Source organism: Narcine bancroftii, chromosome 3 (assembly GCF_036971445.1).
Source record: "Narcine bancroftii isolate sNarBan1 chromosome 3, sNarBan1.hap1, whole genome shotgun sequence".
In the NCBI taxonomy this organism is placed as follows: Eukaryota; Metazoa; Chordata; class Chondrichthyes; order Torpediniformes; family Narcinidae; genus Narcine; species Narcine bancroftii.
The window spans coordinates 347,607,869-347,630,514 of record NC_091471.1 but is presented as its reverse complement, the minus strand read 5'-3'; the positions used below and the strand labels follow the sequence as shown (position 1 = coordinate 347,630,514).

The 22,646-nt window shown below is 39.2% G+C and overlaps 1 protein-coding gene across 4 annotated transcripts in view; it reads left to right on the top strand.

Moving 5' to 3' along the window:
• Positions 1–22,646, top strand: part of usp43a (ubiquitin specific peptidase 43a) — a 379,969-nt gene that overhangs the window by 288,674 nt on the left and 68,649 nt on the right. For all 4 annotated transcript variants that reach the window (XM_069929601.1, XM_069929603.1, XM_069929602.1 and 1 more), the window contains exon 7: positions 12,651–12,798. In XM_069929601.1, the coding sequence (XP_069785702.1) occupies positions 12,651–12,798 (148 nt within the window). The remainder of the gene's footprint in view (positions 1–12,650; positions 12,799–22,646) is intronic.

Sequence of the window (22,646 nt, the reverse complement as noted above, 5' to 3'; positions counted from 1 at the left end):
CTCAGGCCCGAAACGTCAGTCATATATCTTTAGCTCCTATAGATGCTGTGAGATCCGTTGAGTTCCTCCAGCAATTTTTTTATTCTATTCTTTGAAGAAAAGGTGTATCAGAGTCTATAACGATCAGGAGTCTGATGGAGTGGATTGTGAGAGGCTGTTATAATTGGGGGAGGGGTCGAAGAACTGAGTTTCACTTGCACAAAACAAAAGCGATCCTCAGGATTTTCTTCTGATGCTATTTGTGCAGTTGGAGTCGGAATATTCTATCCTGAGATAGGTGGTGAAGGCAAATTTCATTTTGACCTCCTAACAGGGAATTGTATACATATAGTACTGTATATGGTGAGAAAAAATCTGCAAAGCTACAGAGAGGAGCATGGGTAGAACTAGTGTTCCAGTTGTTCTGGAAGAGAGCAAATGTGGAGATCATGGCCTCTCTTGGAAATAACCTTGAACGCTTGTTTGCTTCTGCAGAGGCTGTTTTAAAGACATAGCACTGCTTTCAATAGCTTATTTATTGGCAGTTCCAGAATGTTTTATTGAAGTTATTTACCGAATAAAATGCAACCATCTTTTTCAACCTCGTTTTTCTTATCAAAATGAAATGCCTCACCCTTATCTTTGTTCTTTAAGTTTTCTGTGCCCATTTTCGAAGTTAATTTATGTATTTGTTTAAGCTTTAATGGGAATTTTAAGAACAGTAGTTGAAGATTATCAGTTGGATCTCTTTGAAGAAAAAAATTATGTTTGACGACATTTAAGCTTATGGTATTTCAAGAACATAAATGTCAGTGACGATGGGTTCTTCTGCACTTTGAATTTTATTCCGTTCACTGAAACCCTTTCATTTCCAAGCTATTGTCCAATTAGGAACCACTTATTCTCTGAGCTTTTTAACCCAGCAACAACAAAAAATAAGAATGTTACCAGCAATATTACGGTAAGCTCACTTGCCATTAAGTTTGGAAGAAGTTTGCATGCTTGACTGCACAATAAAACATAGGACCATTCGACATCATGAATAGAGTTCCTGTGACTGAATATTTTATGACTGGGATTCCAACTTACTTGGACTTTGATGTCCTTATTTCCATGTTCAAAATTATTCAACAATAGCACTGGATAACAAAATTTTGCTTCCTGAATGCTTTTGGGTGTATTATATGGATTTTGGATACTGATCACAAAAGTCAACTTAAAATTTTTCTATCGGGAACTTGTTTGCCATAACCTATTTTTGTGATTTTCTGGCATTTTTTTAACATGCTTAAAGCATATAAAATCATGAAGTGTAACATTTCATTGAAAATTCATTTTCTGCCATCACACTTGGACTTCTCTGCTGATCTTAGTGCAGTCAGTGATGAACATGGAGAAAGGTTTCACCAGGATATTGTGACCATAGAAAAGCAACTGAATTCATCAATGCTGGTCAACTATTAGACACTGACCTGAGAGGCATCAGATGCTGAATACAAACCAAAAAACAGCTGCAAAACATTTTTAGGTCAGTTGAACTAACTCAGCATGTCAGCATCATTATGTGATTAAACATGCTAAATTCAATAAAAGTTTCTCCTATGTGATACAGCAAATTTGAAATGATCTTTTTGTTTAGCAAGGTGTCTATCATAATCCCCAATTTCCTTTTAGGAAGCAAACTCTTTGAAAAGAAGTGTTGTCCAGTATAATTAAATAATGTAAAATTAGCAAATTTAGTTAAAATGACTTTGTCCCTTTGTTGTGAAGCTTAGAAAATAAATAGTTCCTCATTGCAAGTTTAAACGTGAGAAGTTGATGGAATGCATGAAGATTAAATTATCTGTACTTAACTGTCCAGTTGAGACCAGCAGCCTATTTGTATCTGGTTCTTCAGCTCAGCAAGTCTGTGCTTCATCAGTGGTGAGTTCAAAGGAGGGCAGAGGTCAAAGCAGACCCACTATCTGCTTCCAGCTCCTTTCTGGAATGCACAGCCACAAAAGTTGGGAGCGAGCTGACTCATGCATTGCTGTACAACTGCAAACCAGTAAGCACCAAACTTCCACCCCAACTTATGCAAGTTCTTGGGTCCAATGCAAGCTGTTTAATGTTTGGCATTGCTTTCCAAAAACCACACTAACTGGTGCAAATTGAATAAATTATTTTTCTGATATAATTTTTTAAAAATTTAGACAGCATGGTAACAGGCCTTTCCAGGCCAGGAGCCTGTGCTATCCGATTACACCCAATTGACCTACAAACCCCATACGTATAACCAACACAGAACAAGATTTTCAGATTCTAGGCACGAGAAGCTCTCAGCTTTAACTAATTTAGAGCGTAAACATTGGACTTGACAATAAAAAGTATCCAGCTGCCATTTTACTGTAACATTTTTATGGTTCACAGCTAGTAAATAAGTTAAGCAGGTGTCCATTAAAACCATAGTAAAGCGTGCTGTGCTTTTAAACGTGATACAACAGATTCTGGGACTGTGTGGGGTTTCCACCTTCCCCGTATGACTGTGTAGATTTCCCCCAGTTTCTTCCCAAGGATTGATGGGTTAATGGATTAATTGTGTGTAGATGGCTGGTAAAATCGTGGGGATTTGATGGGAACGTGGGGAGAATAAGATGAGATTGGTGTAGAATTGGTATCAGTGGGTGTTGGATGCCGCAGATCAATCATCAATGGGTCAGTAGTTTTGGATCATTTCATTTATTGTTCATCATGGATTTTGATATATTTTCAGCTGGACTGATCTCGTCCTACCGAGCCAAGTACAATTCAGCTGGAAATTAATTGATTCAGGTGTTTTACTTGCCTTAAGGGAATGGATGGACTTCATCAAAACATACAAAATTAAAAGTTGGAACAGAATCTCCAGTTTGCTGTTGTTTTCAGCTTCTAATTGGATGGGAAGTCTTGGGATGTTGCAGTATCGGTGGACTTCAAATCAATTAGTCCATAACAGAATGATATTTTCCATTCCATCATTAGCTTTACACAAACAGAATACTGTTCTCAACCTTGCCCTTATTTAAAAGGACTGGCTGGATTTGGACATTAATTGCCTGTTAAATTCAGCTGAGAAAGTTAAGTTTGGTAATAAAGAGTGTAAGTACTTTTTAAATGATTTTGTAATTGATAACAAAGAGATATTTGTCTTCTCTGGCCCATAAAGAGATCTATTTAAAGGATTTGAAACATGAAAGTCTGCAGACGGCGGTGATTGCATGGCCAACAAAAATGCTGGAGGAGCTCAACTGGTCTTACAGTGTTCGTAGGGGTAAAGATCTATAACACACATTTTGGGCCTGAGAGGTATGAGCCAAAAATAAAAAGGCAGGGAGAGAAGGGAAGGAGGGAGAGGAACACAGACCATCAGAAAAATAGGGCTCCAAAGTGTTTAATAGGAGGATGATGCGCTATTCCTTCAACTTGCATTGGGTTTTTGGTGAAAACTGCAAGAGGCAGAAGATGGAAAGATCAGGGATGGAGTGGGTTTGAATATTAAAGCTATGGCCAACTTGCAGTTGAAATGGAGGTGTTTTGCAAACAAGCCACCAAATCTATTGGTATCTCCAAAGGAGAGAAGCCATATTATGAACTCTGAATGCATTCCAGCAAATGCTTTTAAACATACAAAGTGACATACTGAGCAATGCTGATTTTATCAAATTGATTCATAAATTTTATGAAGTCTACACCTCAAAACTTTATAGTAACCGACATGTTAAATTACTTTTCAAGGTCAGATATGAGAAGGAAGTGTTTGATACAGAAGTGGGAAGGGGTAGATTTTAATTACCTTGAGTACTAACACAAGATATTGCCAGGAGAAATTACCCACAGATATAGTGACACAACTTGGAAGATTTCTTAGAAAACACTTATCTCTTTATTAATTGCAAATGCACTATGTTTTAGTGCTCTCTGAAATAGTAAAACTGAGGTTGATTTTTTTTGCGTAAACATAATGTATTACAAGACTTGGTAACAAATACGATATCCTTGAAATCTATCCTCTGATTCTATCCACACTCATTGACTGCAATGAAAGCTGTTGCCAGATCCAGTGATCAGTGGTGCGAGCTTCATCTTTTCCAACATCTGCTGCTATTGACCTTCAATTCAAAGGGAATCTTGGCATCCAGTCTCTGTAATATTACTGTGACTGTCTGGATTAGTGTAACAAAGAACTATTCTCACAATCATCAATCCAAGAAGGAAAATTAAAAAAAGCATATAAATTACTAAGTAAAAAAAAATACCTGTAATATTAAAAATAATTTTGGTTCCAATAACTGGAAAAAAGGGACTCCCACAATGCTTTTGGGTGGGAGTTAGAGGTTGACCATGCAGCTCCTTGTACCATTCAGTAAGGTTATGGCTTACCTCAGTACTGCTTCGTAACACAAAATCGTGCTCCCTTGATTTTCTTGATTACAAGGTTAGTTCTAGAATTAAGCTCCAGTGACAGGCAAGAAGTGGTTGAATGACTTGGAGAGTGGTCAAAATCCCACTTCAGGAAGACCTGAGGACATAGGGTTGATATTTAATGGCAGTGCACCAGTGGATGGATTGAGTAATTAGTGAGGAGATGGTGTATGGAATGTTAATCAATCCGATTGTCTTTAACTTGGCTGGGAACTTCTTGAGCAGCTGTCATCGAGAAAATTCAACAGTATTTTATCACCATGCAAACCTTTGTCTTTATTACCCTGTGGAGGACTTTGAGATATCAGAATATAAGACATATGTTGCAGGATCCCCAACCTCTGATGTGTGGTGGAGCCACAGTATTTTTATAACTGATCTATTTCATTTTCTTGGCATATGCCAGGGACTTGATGGTATTGTTATTGCACGTCAAGGGTTAGATACAGTCGATAGACAATCCACTAACAGGTCCTTTGGACCACTCTGTCCATGCCGACCTTCAAGTACCCTTGTTTACTCATCGTTTTCACAAGCACTTGGTCAAAATCACCCTTGTTGGAGATGATTATTTTTTGGCATCCCTAAGATGTCACTCATTAGCTGTGCCTGAATGTTATCTTGTATTTTATTTGTTGTGTGCATTTCATGGCAGTTGTGAGTGGAAGAGAACATGGTGGAATCCTTAGCCAACTTCCCCAAATTAGTGATGAAACATTTAGGCTTCTGATTCTGATCTGAGAAATTCCTGCAAAGATGAAACAAAAAAAGGTCGCATGAAGAACGGAGCAAACAATTGCTTATGTAAGAGGAGAAAAAAAATAAGGATTCTTTATAAAGTTCAGAGACATCAATGGGGATCCATTGGCAGAAGATGATGCTTTGTTTAAATCACTCTAATAGGACTCGTATATTGAATCAGACAGCAAACCATATCAGTGAAAGGATTAGAAATTAAGAATGGCATGTCATTATTGAGGAATGAATTCAGTATCCAAGGGAAATTTCTCACAAAGGTGCCAGTAGTTATTCGCTAAAAACAAAATATCTGCATTTCAAGATTGAAACTTAGAATGCCATGATTGTATGTCCATTTATTATTGGTTTTAAAGAAACCGATGAATTTCATTTTAAATTTTTATATATCTTAAACATACATAGATTGAATGAAAAGCCAGCACGAATCCATCACGTCACACTCTGAATTTCTCACACACACAACTGCACTTTATTATGTGGCCTTCGTCTAACTTCCCAAACCCTTATGTCCCTGTAGACATTTTCTGAATTAATTCCATTTTTGATGAAAATTCTGAAGATTGATTGAAGCTAGAAGTAACATGAGCTTCCAATTGTTGAAGATGGAACTATATCAATGTTTATTTGCGACTAATGCCCAGAACTCAACAAAAGGAAGCCGCCGCCTTATATTTTGGATTGACAAGTGTGACAAGGTGAAAGGGCCTCCAGAACACAACAACAAGATCAGTCATAGCCCAAGCAGAACATAAACTTCTGAAACAGCAGAATGAGAAAAGAGACAAGAGGGAAATAGAGTAGAAATTGCAGGAGTTGGGGGGAATGGGGAGGTTTGAAAAATGGCATTTGGATATCTTAGACACTTTAAAGTTTGAATTTAAATCCAAAATGTGAGAATGTTTTGCCCAAACATTGGATTTCATCCATTTTGTTGTGCTCAATGGATGTAACTGGAAATCACCCAAAGAATCACAAAGTTGGAATATTCTCCCTTTCTGAAATAGTGATCCTGGTTTATTTTCCTTTTTGAGCATTAAAACTTGAGTTGCATGTTCTCAAACAGCAGTAAGTGTCTGAGGTCGCACCCACATGCTGTTGGAGATTGTGATACAGCCATTGAGGTGAGTGAAACGAGGTGGAAGAAATGTGTGGAGAAAGGGAAGGGAACTGAGCAGGAAAAGGAAAATTGAGAAGTCAGGGAGAAGGTCGGCGGACGGGCGGTGATGACTGCAGGCATTATGCGAGTTCTAGTCAATGGAAGAACCATTGAGTCCACTCCATGGAACCACTGTGCAGCATCTCTGCAGATGAAAGAAATGAATGGTATGGGGGAACAAACACCTTTATTTTTATCAGATCAAGAATTTTTAAAAATGGAATTGCGCCATTTCAACTGCGCAGATTAATCAACTTCTATCTGATTGGATGCAAGTTCACAACAGATTCAGATCCCGCAATATTTTAAATAGAGATCTATTTCTGGTTGGGCTTCATCCAAACTCACTGTGTTTTGTATTATATGGATTAGCTTGGCCCTGGAAACACAATAAATTCACTCAAAAACATGATTAGAAATGGCTATTTGATGCATTTTGCATTTTATGGTAGAAAATATGTTCTGGATGCAAATGGAGGGCCTTTGAACAGAGTGGGCCACATTAAGAGGCAGCCTTAATCAGACATGTGGGGCCTTCTTCAGAGTAATTAAAGGTAAGTTTATTGTCATCTGATGTATAAATACCACCCGATGAAACAGTGTTCTCTGGTCCTCGGTCCAAAACATGCAGACAGACATAAAGACACATCAAGCAGTACATATACAGGTCAAGTATAGTAATTTATCTATACAAATAAATATTGTTTTGTACATTTGAGTGTCTTGGATGATTAGTGTGAGAAATTCTTTTGGTTGTTCACCATTCTCATTGCCCGTGGGAAGAAGCTGTTCCTCAGCCTGGTGGCACTGGCTCTGATACTCCTGATTCTTCCCCAGTGGGAGCAGCTGAAAGATGCTGTGAGCAGGGTGGAAGTGGTCCTCAATGAATTTGCATGCACTCTTTAGACAATGATCCCAGTAGATCACGTCAATGGGGGTAGAGAGACTCCAGTGATCTTCACTGCCACTCTTAGGGTCTTGTGGATTGATAAAGGGATGATCATGACCTTTAATTCCCTGCCATGGAGTCTGGCAGAGAGATTTCCCTAACTGAAGCCAGTATGGAGCTATGGCCTGTGCACATGTCCATGTGTATAAAGCACGATTTACCATGTGCAATGCCTTGAGTCCCGTGAGCAGTGAAATATTACTGTTGGATTCATGCATTAAATAAGTGATGGGCATGGCTGATTTAACTTCCCTTTTGAGGGATGGAACAGACAGAAACCATCATCATGCCATACTATATATTTCAAACTAAACTCTAAATTAAACATTTCCAGTAATAGAGTCACCATAAATAATACAGTAACATTCAAATAGTTTGGAATTGAGTCTCCAGTTAGAATCAAAGACCGCTTTGTTGAGCCTCTGCCCTGAAGAGTTCTGCCTCATTCCCTCCACACAGAAGATATCTAGAAATCCAACAGTTGGATTTGAAAAGACACCTTTCTCAGCAGACCACTAATTACGTTGAATCCAAATTCCTGTGTGGGTAACAATCCTAGGACCGGACTCATGAAAGAGTCACAGAACCAGGCCCTTCATCCCACTGATCAAAAAGCACTCATCTACGCCCATCTCATTTTATTCTTCCCCACGCTCCCACCAATTTCTCCATCTCTTGATGTTCATCAAGTTTTAAGAGCTTTGGAAATACCTGCTTCTCCGTGGATTGTCACCGTGCCGTGGTGGAGAAGCTTGTGTGGTCCTGTGATCCCAAGAGTGGTGTTGTCTGGAGCTGTGCTCCTGCTCGTGTCACCCATGGTGGTAAGGTCAAGGGTGAGGTCCCTGACAAACAGTGGAATAGGCAGGCGAAGTTGCTTCAAACTCAACGGCTGTGAAGGTGGACGAAGGCTGCAACAAATCCGTCAGCTCCGATCGTCGAGGTTTCCATGCCATTGGAATTAGTTGGTTGATTTGAGAAGTATCATGTGCTTCTTGGAATGCAACATTAAGTACACATTAAACAACTGCATGCACAAGCATTTTCGCTCTGTGGATCAATGGAACGAAGGCCATCATGCTCGACTAGGAGGAATAGCCACAATGAGAATACCGACTATCCATCAGAAGTTCTGCAGAATTGATGCTGTCGATCATCAAACCTTGTTTACTGCTGAAAAATAATGTTCATGCTGGCATTTTAAAATTTGGATGTACTTCTCAAATGACCTTGGGCAAATTTTGTTGTGTTTATAAACAATAAATATGTTTGCAGGCAAACGTAGATGAAATGGCTTCCCTTGAGGTGAAAATCATGATTGCTAAATTAAATGAGTTAAAATGCCAATATCATGCCTATTTTAAAACGCAGCTGCTGTGCAGACCTAGGGGGAGCTGGGGGGAGAGGGGACATGGTCTTTCGGCTCTCCTCCAAGGGGTCCCATCGGTCAGCCATTCCACCCATGTTTAAGTAGCCTGTAGAATGGGTCCAGTGGTGGTTTTAACAACAATGTGCTTGGCCAAGATGTCAGCACCCTTGTTCGGCAGTCCAGAGGTCAAGGCTTGTGAACTCAGATGAAGCAGCTGGTTGCTGCAGGGTTCCAGAGTGTGAGGAGGAGAAGCCTGGGAGAGGTCTCTACAGAGTCGGAAACCACAGCAGTGGATCAGGAAGGAACCAGGCCATTCAGTCAGCTGGTTCATGCAGACTAAGCGGGTTGCCTGAATTTCCCTCTGAGCTTTTCTTCTACATGTACCTGTCCAAATGTCATTCACATATTACACTTGTTCCTTCCTCGACCACTTCCTATGGCAGCTTGTTCCAAATAACCAGCACACTCTATACAAAGACGGTATCCTATAGTCCCTTTAAAATCTTTCTTCTTTCAACTTGATCTCTGCCCTCTAGTTTTAGATTCCCCTACCATGGGAAAAACGATATGACAGTCACTTTATGGATGTCGCTCATGATTTTATAAACCTATCTAATGCTTTACCCCTCTTCCCCTCCCCCAACCTTAGCCTCATACATTCCAAAGAGAAATGTCCCAGATTATTAAGCTTCTCCTTATAAATCAAGCCTACTGGTCCTGATAACATTCTCGTGAATGTTTTCTCCACTCTTTCCAGCCACAAGATCTTTAGGCCTATAAGCTTGTGTTACCCAATTACACCCAATTAACCTACAACCCCTGGTAGGTTTTGAATGGTGGGAGGAACCCAGGCAGACCTGGGGAGAACAAATAAACTCCTTGCAGATGGTAAAGGACTTGAACCCTGGTCCCGATTGCTGGAGCTGTAACAGCGTTGTGCTAACCACACCGGGCCTATCCTATGCCATAGGTGCTCTGTGGTTAGTAAGGAAGTACTTAAGGTGGTATGTGAGTGGGGAGAAAAAAGGTTGAGGACCACTGATCTAGATCATTTTGTAATCTTGGATAAGCCTCTTCACCTATCCACTATCTCACCAATGTTGGCATCACCAGCAAACGTACTCACCACGCAAAAGGGGATAACAAAGAACAGTGACCCAGCACTAATCTCTGTGGCACAACACTAGTTGTAGGACTGTGAATAACAACCTTCTACGACTACCCTGTCTCCTATCATCAAGCCAATTCTTTATCTTATTGTTTAACTCACCCTGGATCCCATGTGATCCGACCTTTTGGACCAGCCTAAGACATGGGACCTTGCCAAAGACTTTCATGAGATCCCCTCTGAAATTTCTGTCTCTAGTTCACCTTCAAACTTGGAACTGTGCTCAGAAGTGCAAGCATTGGATTTAAGTTTGTTTTCTGATCGTTCAGTACCTGTGAAGTGCTACTGTCAATAACAGAAAATGAGCTGCACTAGTTAATTGTGGACAATTAAAAATTCCCGTTTAACAAGCAAACAAACACCAGACAGTGTATCTTGATTTCTAGAACTGGATAGAAGAGTTCTTTCTTTTCATTGATTAAAAGATATCTGATTAAATAAGACTCTGTGGTGCTAATCTTCAGTGTTCCACGATTCATCTAAATAGCGCATCCTTAGTGCATGAGAGAATACAGATTCTATTTAAAGTGTAGCTCCACGACATTAACCTTTCAGGAAAGCAGGAATTAAACTCTTTATTTGGGAGAGAGCCAGCAATTCTTGTGGGATCAAAGCTGGTGCAATATTTGAGCTGTCAATTGCAGATTTTATAGTTTCTTTGGCATCATTCCAAACTATGAGTGGTGTATGTGGTGGCATTTATTATGCCTGCCATCCTTGCTGTTGTTTAATGGGGAGTTAAGTCACTCAGGTTTTGATCCGAACCAAGAGAAATTGAAAGTCAGTGCCAGGATTTAGAATCAGAATTTATTGTGATGAACAAGTCGTGAAATTCAGTGTTTTGTGGCAGCATCAAAATGCAAACATTCATATTATAAACCATCTTACAACAATAATATAAAAAAATGAAAATGAAAGTAAGACAGTGCATTTGGTTCATTGATTATTCGGGAATCTGATGGCACCGGGGAAGAAGCTGTCCTTGTGCCGCTGAGTGCTCATCTTTTGTCTCCTGTACCTTTTTCTTGATGGTAGCAGAGTGAAGAGGGCATGGGCTGGGTGGTGGGTATCTTTGAGGATAGAGGCTGCATTTTTAAGACACTACCTCATGTAGATGTCCTTGATGGAGTGAAGTCTGGTGCCTGTGATGTCGTAAGTCAAGTTAACAACCCTCTGGAGTGTTTTCTTGTCCTGAGATTTGGTGCCTCCATACCAGGTAGTGATGCAACCAGCCAGAAGGCTCTCCACTGTACACCTGAAGAAGTCTTCAAGATTCTTCAGTGGTGTACTGAATCCTCTCAAACACCTCACAAAGTATAGCTGCTGGCGAGTCTTCTTTGTGATCAACGTAGAGACTCCAGGACAGATCCTCGGAGATGTTGACACCCAGGAATTTGAAGTTCTTGACCCTCTCCACTACTGAGCCCTCGATGAGGACTGGGTCGTGTTCCCCTGACTTCCTCCGGAAGTTCACAATCATCTCCTTGGTTTTACTAACATTGAGCGCAAGGTTGTTGATGTGACACCAGTCAAAGAGCTGAAACCAGGAAATTTACCGTAAGGACAGGTTGTCAGTAGTGCTGTAAACACATCATTTTGGTCACTTTTCAGACATTCTATCAATAGAAATGATCAGAAATTCAGGCACTACCAAACTAGAAGAGGAAATGAAGTTCAAAGGACCAGTCAATGAGCAATTAAATAAAAGAAGGAATGCGAGTGGATTGAATAATGGCTAGTGGAATTTACTGCAGACATTTTAAAAATCCCTTGCGTTTTTATGGTGTCCCACATCCCTTTCGAAAATGAATACTATAGAATTGAAGTATGATCAGTGCTCTAATGTAGGAAATGCTGACAATTTCTGCACAGTGGGGTCCCACCAACTGCAATATGAAGATGATCTGCAATTGTTCAGCAATGATAAGTGAGGGATATCATTGAGGAAGTCTTGGTGTTTAACTTAACCAGTTGAATTTCTATATTCTACCATAGAGAGGTAGTTTAACATCTCATCGAAAGACATTGACCTGGGAATTTGAGTACACCTAAAACAAGAGGTCTCTACACCCTTTGAAATGATATGCCAAAGATCATTTTAGGACATTCCACACCCACCCCCCTCCCCCCACCTCTGAAACCAGATTCCAGATTTAAATTACATCCAAGGTTTCAAGCAGATCTGAACAGACATCGCAAACTTTCTTCAGACAGTGCCCGGTCGTCAATCCCAAGTCTGGGTTTGTTGATAGAACTTAGAGCAGCACAGGAGCAGGTTCTTCAGCCCACAATGCCTGTGCCAAACACGACGCCAAATTACATTAAGACTCTGCCGCTTGCATTTGATAAATGTCCTTGCATTCCCTCTTCCCATTTAACACACTACAAGAAAATACAAGGCCACAAAAAAGCAGCATGTAAAAGGCTATTAATTAGAAATATGCAAGAATAGATGATGCATGTTAATGCATAATGAATTAGGCAAGGAGAAAGTAGTTGAAACTGTTAATATATAATTTAGAAATGATATTGGGAAGTTCTTCCTCACACAAAAATCACATGGATTTTAAAGGTAAAGAGTCCTTCCAGGAACAATTGGTTATCGTGTGAGCAGAGTTGGATCTCACTGGTTAAGTTAATCAAGGTTGGGTGAATTGCAATCTTTATTTATAATTATTCTCAAAACATTAAGGTTTTTATTTTGACGAAACATACAGATTTGAAAAGATAAAGTTGATTCTTCAGGAATGTTATTTAACTTTTTTTTGGAGAATGAAATTAAAATGATATTAAAGCCAAATAATCTTATTTGTTTTGCCCTTCTGCGTTATAGGCCACAATCAGAACTCAAGTGTATCTTTGTCCAAGACTGCTTCCAACAGCTTTGAAGGAAATCCAATGGAGGCCATTCAGCATGGATTAACTGGGCAAGTGTTTCTGCTCATTTGCAATACGGCAGGAACCAACCAACAAGCTGTCAGGTAACGCCTGATGAAATATATGCTAAATTCAATCGAACATTAATGTTACAGTCCACTAAAACACTTCAAATTGTCACATTAATATTTGTTAAAATTGACAAATGCTTGTTTTTTTCTCTCTCTGATCCATGAGATATGGGCATTGTTAGTAAAGCCAGGATTGCTAACAAAGTCTTAAACCACAGTGTACTTCTTATTTGTAGCCAGAAAATACCCTGGCCGAATATTCTAGGTACTTCCACAGAGTAAATTGACGAGGCTTTCAGATGATCACAGTCGAGCAATAAAAGAACAGTAATGTCCGAGGAGGCATGATTTGTAATATGAAGGAAACCTGAAGCTGATGATGCTCCCATTTGGCCTCCTTGCTCATGGCTGTCACTGGGTTTGATAGCTACTATCACAGAAAATTTGGCATGGTGCTGCATTTCATCATCTAGATGTGCACACCAATCTTCCTACGTTACTGACGGAGACATGAATTTGTGCTTAGCCCGGTGGAAGGGCGTCTGTCCACTGGGCTCATTGGTGTCGAATCACTTCAAGTTGTTGGAGCTGCACTCATCCAGACAAGTGGAGAATGATCCATCACACTCCTGACGTTCCTTGAAGATGGTGCAAAGACTGTAGGAAATCAGGAGGATAGCAGTTTCTGACCTGTGTATTTATGTAGCTAGTCCTTCAAATGTGACCCTTAAGACATTGATGAAACAAGATTTGATGACTGTATAGCTATCGACGGATTAGCAGCATCGATTGGACTTAGTTTATTGCCTCAGATTCTGGAGTTCGAAATTTACTTGTCACCTGTGAAGCCACATTCTAATTTTTTTTCCAGAAACTCATAGTCTTTCTTCATTATCTTGTCAGTTGGAAATGAAACAAAATTGTGTTCAATAATCAGCAAGCGTCCCCACTTCTAAAATGTGATGAAAAGAAGAAATAGCGATGGCATTTGGCACCTGGGACGTCCCCATGAATAGCTTTGATGCACTGAGGTTGAGATATTTGGCCATGGTATAACTGGAAAGAGTTCAATTGCACTGACTTGAGTTTTCCCAGGATCTTTGATTCATGCAAGTGGATCCATTCTTCTCCTGACGTGCCCTGAAGATGGTAAAATAATAGAATTTTGTTTTACTGTCAAGGGCAGAAGCTAATGTTTTACTCTTATTTCCTAACCCTGGTATATCAACTATTGGAACTTATCCACCTTCATGCTCTTCTAAAGACCTAGCTCCACCTTTCTTGATCTCAAAGTGCCCTGATGCATCAACATTATCCACATGATGCTCTCTGTCTATCTTCCATGTACCTCTCCTTGGAGAATACTGATGCAAAGCTCCCATTTCCACTGACTCCAACCACATATTTCCTCCTTTGTCCTTGCATGGCCATCACCTCTTCCTCTTCATCCACTTGTTTTTGATGTAATATAAAATGGCCAAGGGTTCACTTTTAATCTTCGTATGGACTTCCTCTTTTTGACTAAATTCACAACCTCTCTCACCATCAAGGTTCTCTTACCTTGTCATCCCTGTCCTTCCTCCTTACTTGAACATCTCATTCCTGAACTATTGAGAAAAAGTGTGATAGGGCTGCAGATGCTGTGATTGTAGTCAAAACACCGAAATGCTGGAGGAACTCAGCCGGTCCATTCAGTATCTATAGGAGACAAAGATATGTTGCCAATGTTTTGGGTCTGAGCCCTTCTTCAATTAAAAGGCAGAAGCAGGATATATCAGAAAGTCTCAGAATTCAACCAATGGGGGAGGAATCCAGACCAACAAAAGGTGTTAATTAGATGTGATAAAGGACTAATTAGAATTTATCATGTCTGCGTGAAAGGAGACAGGGAATGGAGAGACAATGGGAGAAGCAAGTTGGTGGGGTTTAATGAAAGCTAGAGAAGTCAATATTGATGCCATCCGGTTGGAGGGAGATGAGGTGTTGTTCCTCCAATTTACACTGGACTCAGTGTGGCTGTACATGAAATCATGGACAGATATGTCGGCAATGGAATGGGATGGAGAATTAAAATGGGTGGTAGTCCCAAACTCTCTTCAGCTGGCTTTCAAGCAACTCGCTGTGGACTTGCCCGATAAGAGCTGCTCCCAATGAACTTCCCAAGCTCCTGTCAAATAATATCATAATTTTCTCTCCCCCAATTCAGCATTTATCCTTGTTCATAACTATCTTGAAATGTGATCCCTATTCCCAAAATTCTCTCTCACTGAGACTTCAATCATCTGATGAGGCTCATTTTCCAGAACCAAAACTTGTAGGGCACCTTCCTGCCTGGACTATCTAAATGCTGCTTCAAGAAGCCCTCCCAGATGCACTTAACAAACTCTGTCCCATCTAAGCCTCCGCAGAACATGATGGAAGATTTGTAGGTCGGATTATCGAAGACTTCTCTCAAGCGTTCAGCAGTCTGATAAAATTGTTGGGAATTGCCACCTTTTGCTAAAAATGGGCAGAAGGTTTTGAAAAATAATCTGTTTTAATAAATCTAAGTGGTTCCGGTCTTTGCAAGTGCTTAATAATGATAACCTGCTGGATTTATACCAGATTTCATTTTCATTGTGGTCACAGAGTTAGCTCTGGAAGAAATAGATGATGCTATTAGTTTTTTCTGTAACTTTTTATAACTGACTGTGACAGGAGAGAAATGGCATTTGTCACCAGAAAAGAACCTTAGTCCAGGGAAGGTGTTGGTGTGGGGATAGGAGAAATGACTCTCAGTTGAAATGTTGATCATTATCTCCTTTGGGTAATTTTTTTCGGCATAAGACAGTGCTCTGAGACCAGAAAACATGTGTTTGATTTCTGCTTTTGGATAGACCTTGCAATTTATTTATGTTATTTGGACAGTGGTGATGCATTTCATTTTACTGTTGCCCTGGGTATTTCGTGTATTAAACATTGTTTACAGGAGATCTATTTTCACCTCCTTAAATAAATCACTTCTAAAGCCATGTCCTTTCTCGTGAACTTAGTACTACATAGTGGTGTTGGCTGTTAAGATGGTTCAAAATGGAGAACAGTTTTGCTGCTTGAACATCAATTATAAATTAAATCCCATTCATTTGTGTGGTGAAATAAATGCAGATTCATTAAATATAGATTCAGCTTTTATTAGTGTAAGCACTTAAAAGAGATATTCTAAATTAAATATTGCAGACAGATTTTTAACTAAAAGAATTATTACACAGTTCTCTTGAAAGAAGTGAATATTTTTATCCTACACTGAAACAAAGTTCGCCCATACTCAAACATTCAATATCAGATTCCCTTTTGAACATTTAATAATGTAACATTTAACATTTAATAATGTTACAGCCTCGGACGGTGCTTTATAATAAACAGAATGAGGTACAATTTGGTATGGTCCACCAATCTAGTCATTAAGAAATCATCTTGATAAATAAATGAGAGTGAATCAGTAAAATATCATGCAATATTAATCTACCCAGACCAACTATTTTTTGTGATTTTTAAAAAAGTTCTCTTCAGATCTATCTCTTTGTCTGTATAAACTGACTGCAACTTTCTTTCACTTCAATTTTAATGTTTGAGAAATTCATTTTTTTTACTTAAAATACTTATTTTAAAAGCTAATAAGAAGTCCAACTTATGATATATTTCTTGCATTCATTTCTTCTGAAGACTTGATTAGCTGAAAGTTGAATCATAGTCCAATGGTCCAACATTACTTTGAATCTGCTAGATCTGGTAAGGACAGTTCATCAGTTAAACCATTTTTGTTTATGAATTATATTGATCCTGAAAACTTATTAAAAAGAGAAATTAAATTTTCTATGTCATCCATTTAGAACTTTCTTTTTCAATCTTTTTATTATTATTATAATTTATAAACACGTACAGTTCAAAGAGATATAAAAAATACATAGTAAGTAATGAATTAATACAGAGATATTAAACAATAATATTACAGAATAAAAATATATCATAAAAATTTTTTTTTCGATCAGTTTAGGGTGTGAACTATCTCTAAAAAAAAGATATAATTAATAACAATATATGAAAAAAGAGAAAAAAAAATCTCCAAAAAAGAAGAAAAAACAAATCTGAATTAAAAAAACTTTTAAAAAAACTTAAAAAAAAACCTACAGATATAGCTAAACCACGCCGATCACTCCAATCTCATCTTACAGCCCAATTATCATACATAATCATAGAAAGAAAACAGAGCCAGATCAACTCACCACAAATGAAAATATTGAATAAATGGTCACCAGGTTAATTCAAACTTAGAAGGGGATTCATAGACAGAGTTTCTAATTTTCTCTAAATTTAAACATAGTATAGTTTGGGTAAACCATTGGAAAACAGTGGGAGGATTAACCTCTTTCCAGTTCAATAGTATAGATCTTCTAGCCATTAGTGTAAGAAAAGCAATCATACGATCTGCAGGAAGAGATAAATAAGTCAAATCTATCATAGGTAATCCAAAAATTGCAGTAATGGGATGTGGTTGTAAATCAATATTCAAAACAGTAGATATAATGGAAAAAATTTCCTTCCAATAATTCTGTAAAGAGGGACAGGACCAAAACATATGTGTAAGGGAAGCTATTTCCAATTGACCTTTATCACATATAGGATCGATATGAGAATAAAAGCGATGGAGTTTATCTTTAGACATATGAGGTCTATGAACAACTTTAAACTGTATTAGTGAATGTTTTGCACATAGAGAAGAAGAGTTTACCAGTCGCAGAATTTTATTCCAATTTAGAACTTAAATAAGTTTGGAGTTTCTGTACCAATTAGCTGATCTTAAATCTTGAGGAAGAGTTCATGCTATAGTTGACTTCAGCGCCCCTCGACATTAAGAATAATACCACGACGTTCACTCTTGACTCCCTTGTGTTGAAATAAGATAAAGGATTGTGCTCTTTTCTATATTTGTGCAATGATTAAAATAACAATTAAATAACCATTTAGCTCTGTCTAAGTTCACCATGGTGGGACCAGTGGATTCTATCATGTGAGGAAATAGAACCATAACCAAAAGAAAATAGAAACATAGAAAATATGTGTAGGAGTATGCCATTTGGCCCTTCAAGTCTATACCGCTATTCATTTTGATCACGGCTGACATCTACTCAGTACCCAGTACCTGTCTTCTCTCCATAACTCCTGACCCCCTTAGCCACAAGGCCAAATCAAACTCCTTCTTAAATACAGATAAGGAACTGTCTTCAACTATTTCCTCTGGCAAAAAATTCCACAGATTCGCCATTCTCTGAGAGAAAAACATTTTCTCATCTCAGTCCTAAAAGACTTCCCCCTTATCCTTAAACTGTGATCCCCTGGTTCTGGTTTTCCCCAACACTGGGAACAACCTTCCTGCATCTAGACTGTCCAATCCCTTAAGAATTTTATACATTTCTATAAGATCCCTCCTCAATCTTCTAAATTCCAGTGACTATAAGCCGAGTCAATCCAGCCTCTCTTCATATGTCAATCCTGCCATTCTTGGTATCAATCTAGTGAACCTTCTTTGCTCTCCCTCTATGGTACTCTAGCTGTGGTCTCACCAAGGCCCTGTACAATTGCAGTAGAACCTCTCTACTCCTGTACTTGAATCCTCTTGCTATGAATGCCAACATGCCATTCGCTTTCTTCACTGCCTGCTGTACCTGCACGCCCACTTCCAATGACTGGTGCACAGCAACACTCAGGTCTCATTGCATCTCTCCTTTTCCTAATTGGACATCATTTTAGGTAATAATTTTCTCTCCTGTTCTTGCCTCCAAAGGGGATAACCTCACATTTATCCTCATTACATTGGATCTGCTATGCATTAGCCCACTCACCTAACTTGTCCAAGTCACTCTGCATCCTCTTAGAAAATATGTTGCAAAAAAAGAGGGAAATGTAAACCTTTTACAGTGAAGAAAGGAGCTATATCACAGCACATAGGCACACCCGAACATGCATTCTTATCTTATGCAGAAGTCTTTTGTGAGGCACTTTATTGAAAAAACTGTACTCAATGTACACATGTAAATAAATAGAAATGTTAACAAACTGTGCAATATACAGAGGGCAAAAAAATCAATAAATTGCACAACTAAGGGTCCTTAAACGAGTCTCTGATTGAGTTTGTTGTTGAGAACTCTGATGGTGGAGGGGTAGCAGCTGTTCCTGAACCTGGTGGTGTGAGTCTTGTGGGACCTGTACCTCTTTCCTGAGGGTAGCAGCAAGAACAGAGCGTGTGCTGGATGGTGTGGATTCTTGATGATTTTAATCACAAGTAATAAATTCTGATCTGTTTTGTCTCTCCCTTTTGCCCCCTTTCTACCCCATCTCTCTTTCTTGCCCCCTTTTGTCTCTTTTTCTCACCCTTCTCTCTTTCTCCTTTCTCTCAAAGGAATATTTAACAGTAGGGACAGTGCGCCAACACTTTGTCATCTCCAAGTGATCAAGATATTTCTATGTCTTTTCCAATCCTTTTTCTCTTCCAAAGCTTATTCCTACCCAGTACACAAATTTATTAAGGTAAAGAACTGTCCATCTTTGATTAAGGACAGATTAGTTGTAATGGAGAGGGGGTGGGGGTTCCTTGAACATTCAAGCTCTTGAGGGAATTGGCTACTCATAGCTGGATCTAGGTAGGCACCAAGATATTCTGACATTGATAAGGTTACTGATAGATTGGGTGTTAGGGATGGAAAATTGTTAAGTGGACACCAGAGCCTGTAGTTGCTGGACACCAGAGAGAAAGAAAAATCTGCTTCAGGAATTGTATGTGTGGTCGATGTGTTCCAAATGACAATGAGTGCCCAATGCCTTATAAGCAGATAACACAGCTGCCTGCATTCTGAGCCATATGCTCTGACTGCTATTCATGATGCAAATGAAAAGAAAAAAGGCAATTATGGCCTTGAAACAAGCAGGAGGTTTTCTCCACATATAAATAGAGGGCCTAATGCCACTTTGGTATGCTTTCTGAAAGTGAGTTTCCCTGAATACCAGCTGCATTCAGGGGAACCTAGCTGGTAAACCTGCTTATCACCAGTCCTTGAAGGAATCACTGGACGCCTCCTGCAAGGTGATTTGATTTTTGAAATTCTCTTCCTCCTTGTATCTTCCTCTCTATCTAGATACAGTGTTCCCAAACCCCCAGCACCTTGCTGAGGAATGATGCTAGCATGCAGAAATTTAAATCCAATATCAATTCACCATACAGTCCTTTAGAAATTGCCAGCGCACATCTATCTTAATGCACTTTTGTTTAAATGGTGCCCAAGCTGTCACTTCAGACTGCTGTTTGAATGCAGTCCAAATGCCAGGCACATTTGTCTAGCTATTTAAATTCCCATTTGGAAGCAGATTGATAAGATAATTTGTCCTTGTATTATAGATTTTCCAACATTTGAATGTACAGTTTGTTTTGTATGATATTCAAAAAGGTAGTCCATATTGAAGGCAGCTGGACAGTTTCAATGGAAATGTAATCTCATGTAATTATACTGTAACTTTAAACCTTCATATCCTTTGGCTTGGCTTCGCGGATGAAGATTTATGGAGGGGTAATGTCCACGTCAGCTGCAGGCTCGTTTGTGGCTGACAAGTCCGATGCGGGACAGGCAGACACGGTTGCAGCGGTGGCAGGGGAAAATTGGTTGGTTGGGGTTGGGTGTTGGGTTTTTCCTCCTTTGTCTTTTGTCAGTGAGGTGGGCTCTGCGGTCTTCTTCCAAGGAGGTTGCTGCCCGCCGAACTGTGAGGCGCCAAAATGCACGGTTTGAGGCGATATCAGCCCACTGGCGGTGGTCAATGTGGCAGGCACCAAGAGATTTCTTTAGGCAGTCCTTGTACCTCTTCTTTGTACCTCTGTCTTGGTGGCCAGTGAAGAGCTCGCCATATAACACGATCTTGGGAAGGCGATGGTCCTCCATTCTGGAGACGTGATCTACCCAGCGCTTCATATATCTTCATATATCCAGAAACCTTCATATATCCAGAAAAAAATCACCATGTTATACACAAAATTAAAACTCACTCTACTTAAGATTAGGAAATAAAAGAGGGCATTTGCATGTTTTAAATGATGCACATTGTCACCAGGGTGTAGTAACATGCCAGAATCCAACATCCTTTAAAAAAGATGTATTCCATCTTCTTATTGGGAATAGGCTTTGCAAATTGGGCATTGTGAATACAAATTATGAACATGATCAGAAACTGTGGTCATGGGTTTTGAATCTAAACTGTTGTCACAGCACACTGGCGCACATTAAACAGGCCTAGGAAAACAAATTCCAAAGTGAAGATTTAGCAACGTAGTGATTTCCCAAAGGCAGTTTGTCTACTTTCCAAACTATTTATAGCTGAACAGATTTATTTAGATTGGTACTTGAGATGGATAACTATCCCCTTCCAATGAGCCAGATTATGGCTGCATCAACTTCCTCTGGGAATGATATTCACAGACCACTATATCATTGCGTAGTTGTCAACAGTGCATGTCGCTTTTCCTGACAATATTTCCATTTTTTGTTTGGTTGCTTCTTCCAGCTGTTCATTTTCTATTCCATTGTGACTGAGTTAAATTTCTGAACACCAAAATACATTCTGACTTCAGCCTATGATTTTAAGACGAAGTCAATGTGTCCTTGTTGAGCAATCCCATAAGCAATATTACCCTATATTTTCCCATTGCCTTTCAGACAGCTATCCCTCAACTGCCAAGATCATTTCCAATCAAAAGTTCCATTTGACTGTTTCCCTTACCCCCGCAGGCAACGATTTGCAGATTATAACTACTCATAGCTTTTAGCCTCCAAGTCCTTGCCCTGGCACATGGTGCCTAAAGCTCAGTGGAAAACAGAACAAAAGTTCTGTGAGGACAGAAGAGCTACAAGACACCGTGTTCATCTTTGCTTGCGAAGGGATGGGCCACGAGAGAGAGCTTTTAGCATTTTCACTGCCTTATTTCTTTCTGGAGTCTACACACTTCTATTATATCTCCTACTGCTGAGAGCAAGTTTAATTATTTTGGTGGTATATTTCATTTTTAATTAATTTTTACTCATTCCCAATAACAACATCACCGAATTTGATAATGTTAATTTTTAACTCTCAAGTGTGATGGAATTGTGTTGTTATAAATTTTGGTAAAGTTAGTTTTAAGGTGAACAGGGCACACTTGCAGAGATACAATTACACTCAGAGAGAAGCCATTTTGAAAGTTGAAATGTCTGTTAAGCCATTGTTTGGTGGAAACTGGGTAAACAATTATAGAGCTGGAGTGATTGTCCATTCATTTGCTGGAACAATGAATGTTTGCTGGAGAAACAGCTGTATTCGCAAGAAAGCCATCTGTTGGCTGGTCAGCAGACAGAACGGAGTCATATCCACTCATTTTGGAATTTAAATTTCGAAGTCTGCATTGATGTCCTGTCACATGATTAAAGACATTTCAAAAAAGATATTACTGAAGCCAGAGGACGCCTTACCATCCTGTAGGTAACACAGGATTGAAGCAGTTGCTTGGCCATCCTGTAAGTCACACAGGATTGAAATACAGTAACGAGAAATACAGTATCCTGGTCAAAGGATAACACAGAATAAGTGGCTTTCGAAAGAGAATGACCATTTCTAAGAGAGGGCAGTCCTGCTGTGTCCAATACTACATGGCACTTCGTGTATCCCTTGTCTGGGTTTGTCGTGGGAAACACAGACTCTGAAACCTCCATGCAAAAGAGGGGGATTTGTGAAAAATTTCTCATATGAAGAAAAATTGCTCTGAAAGCAAACTCATCAAGAAATTTGTGAGTTTTAAGGAGGTTTGATGACTTGATGTTTCAAAATAC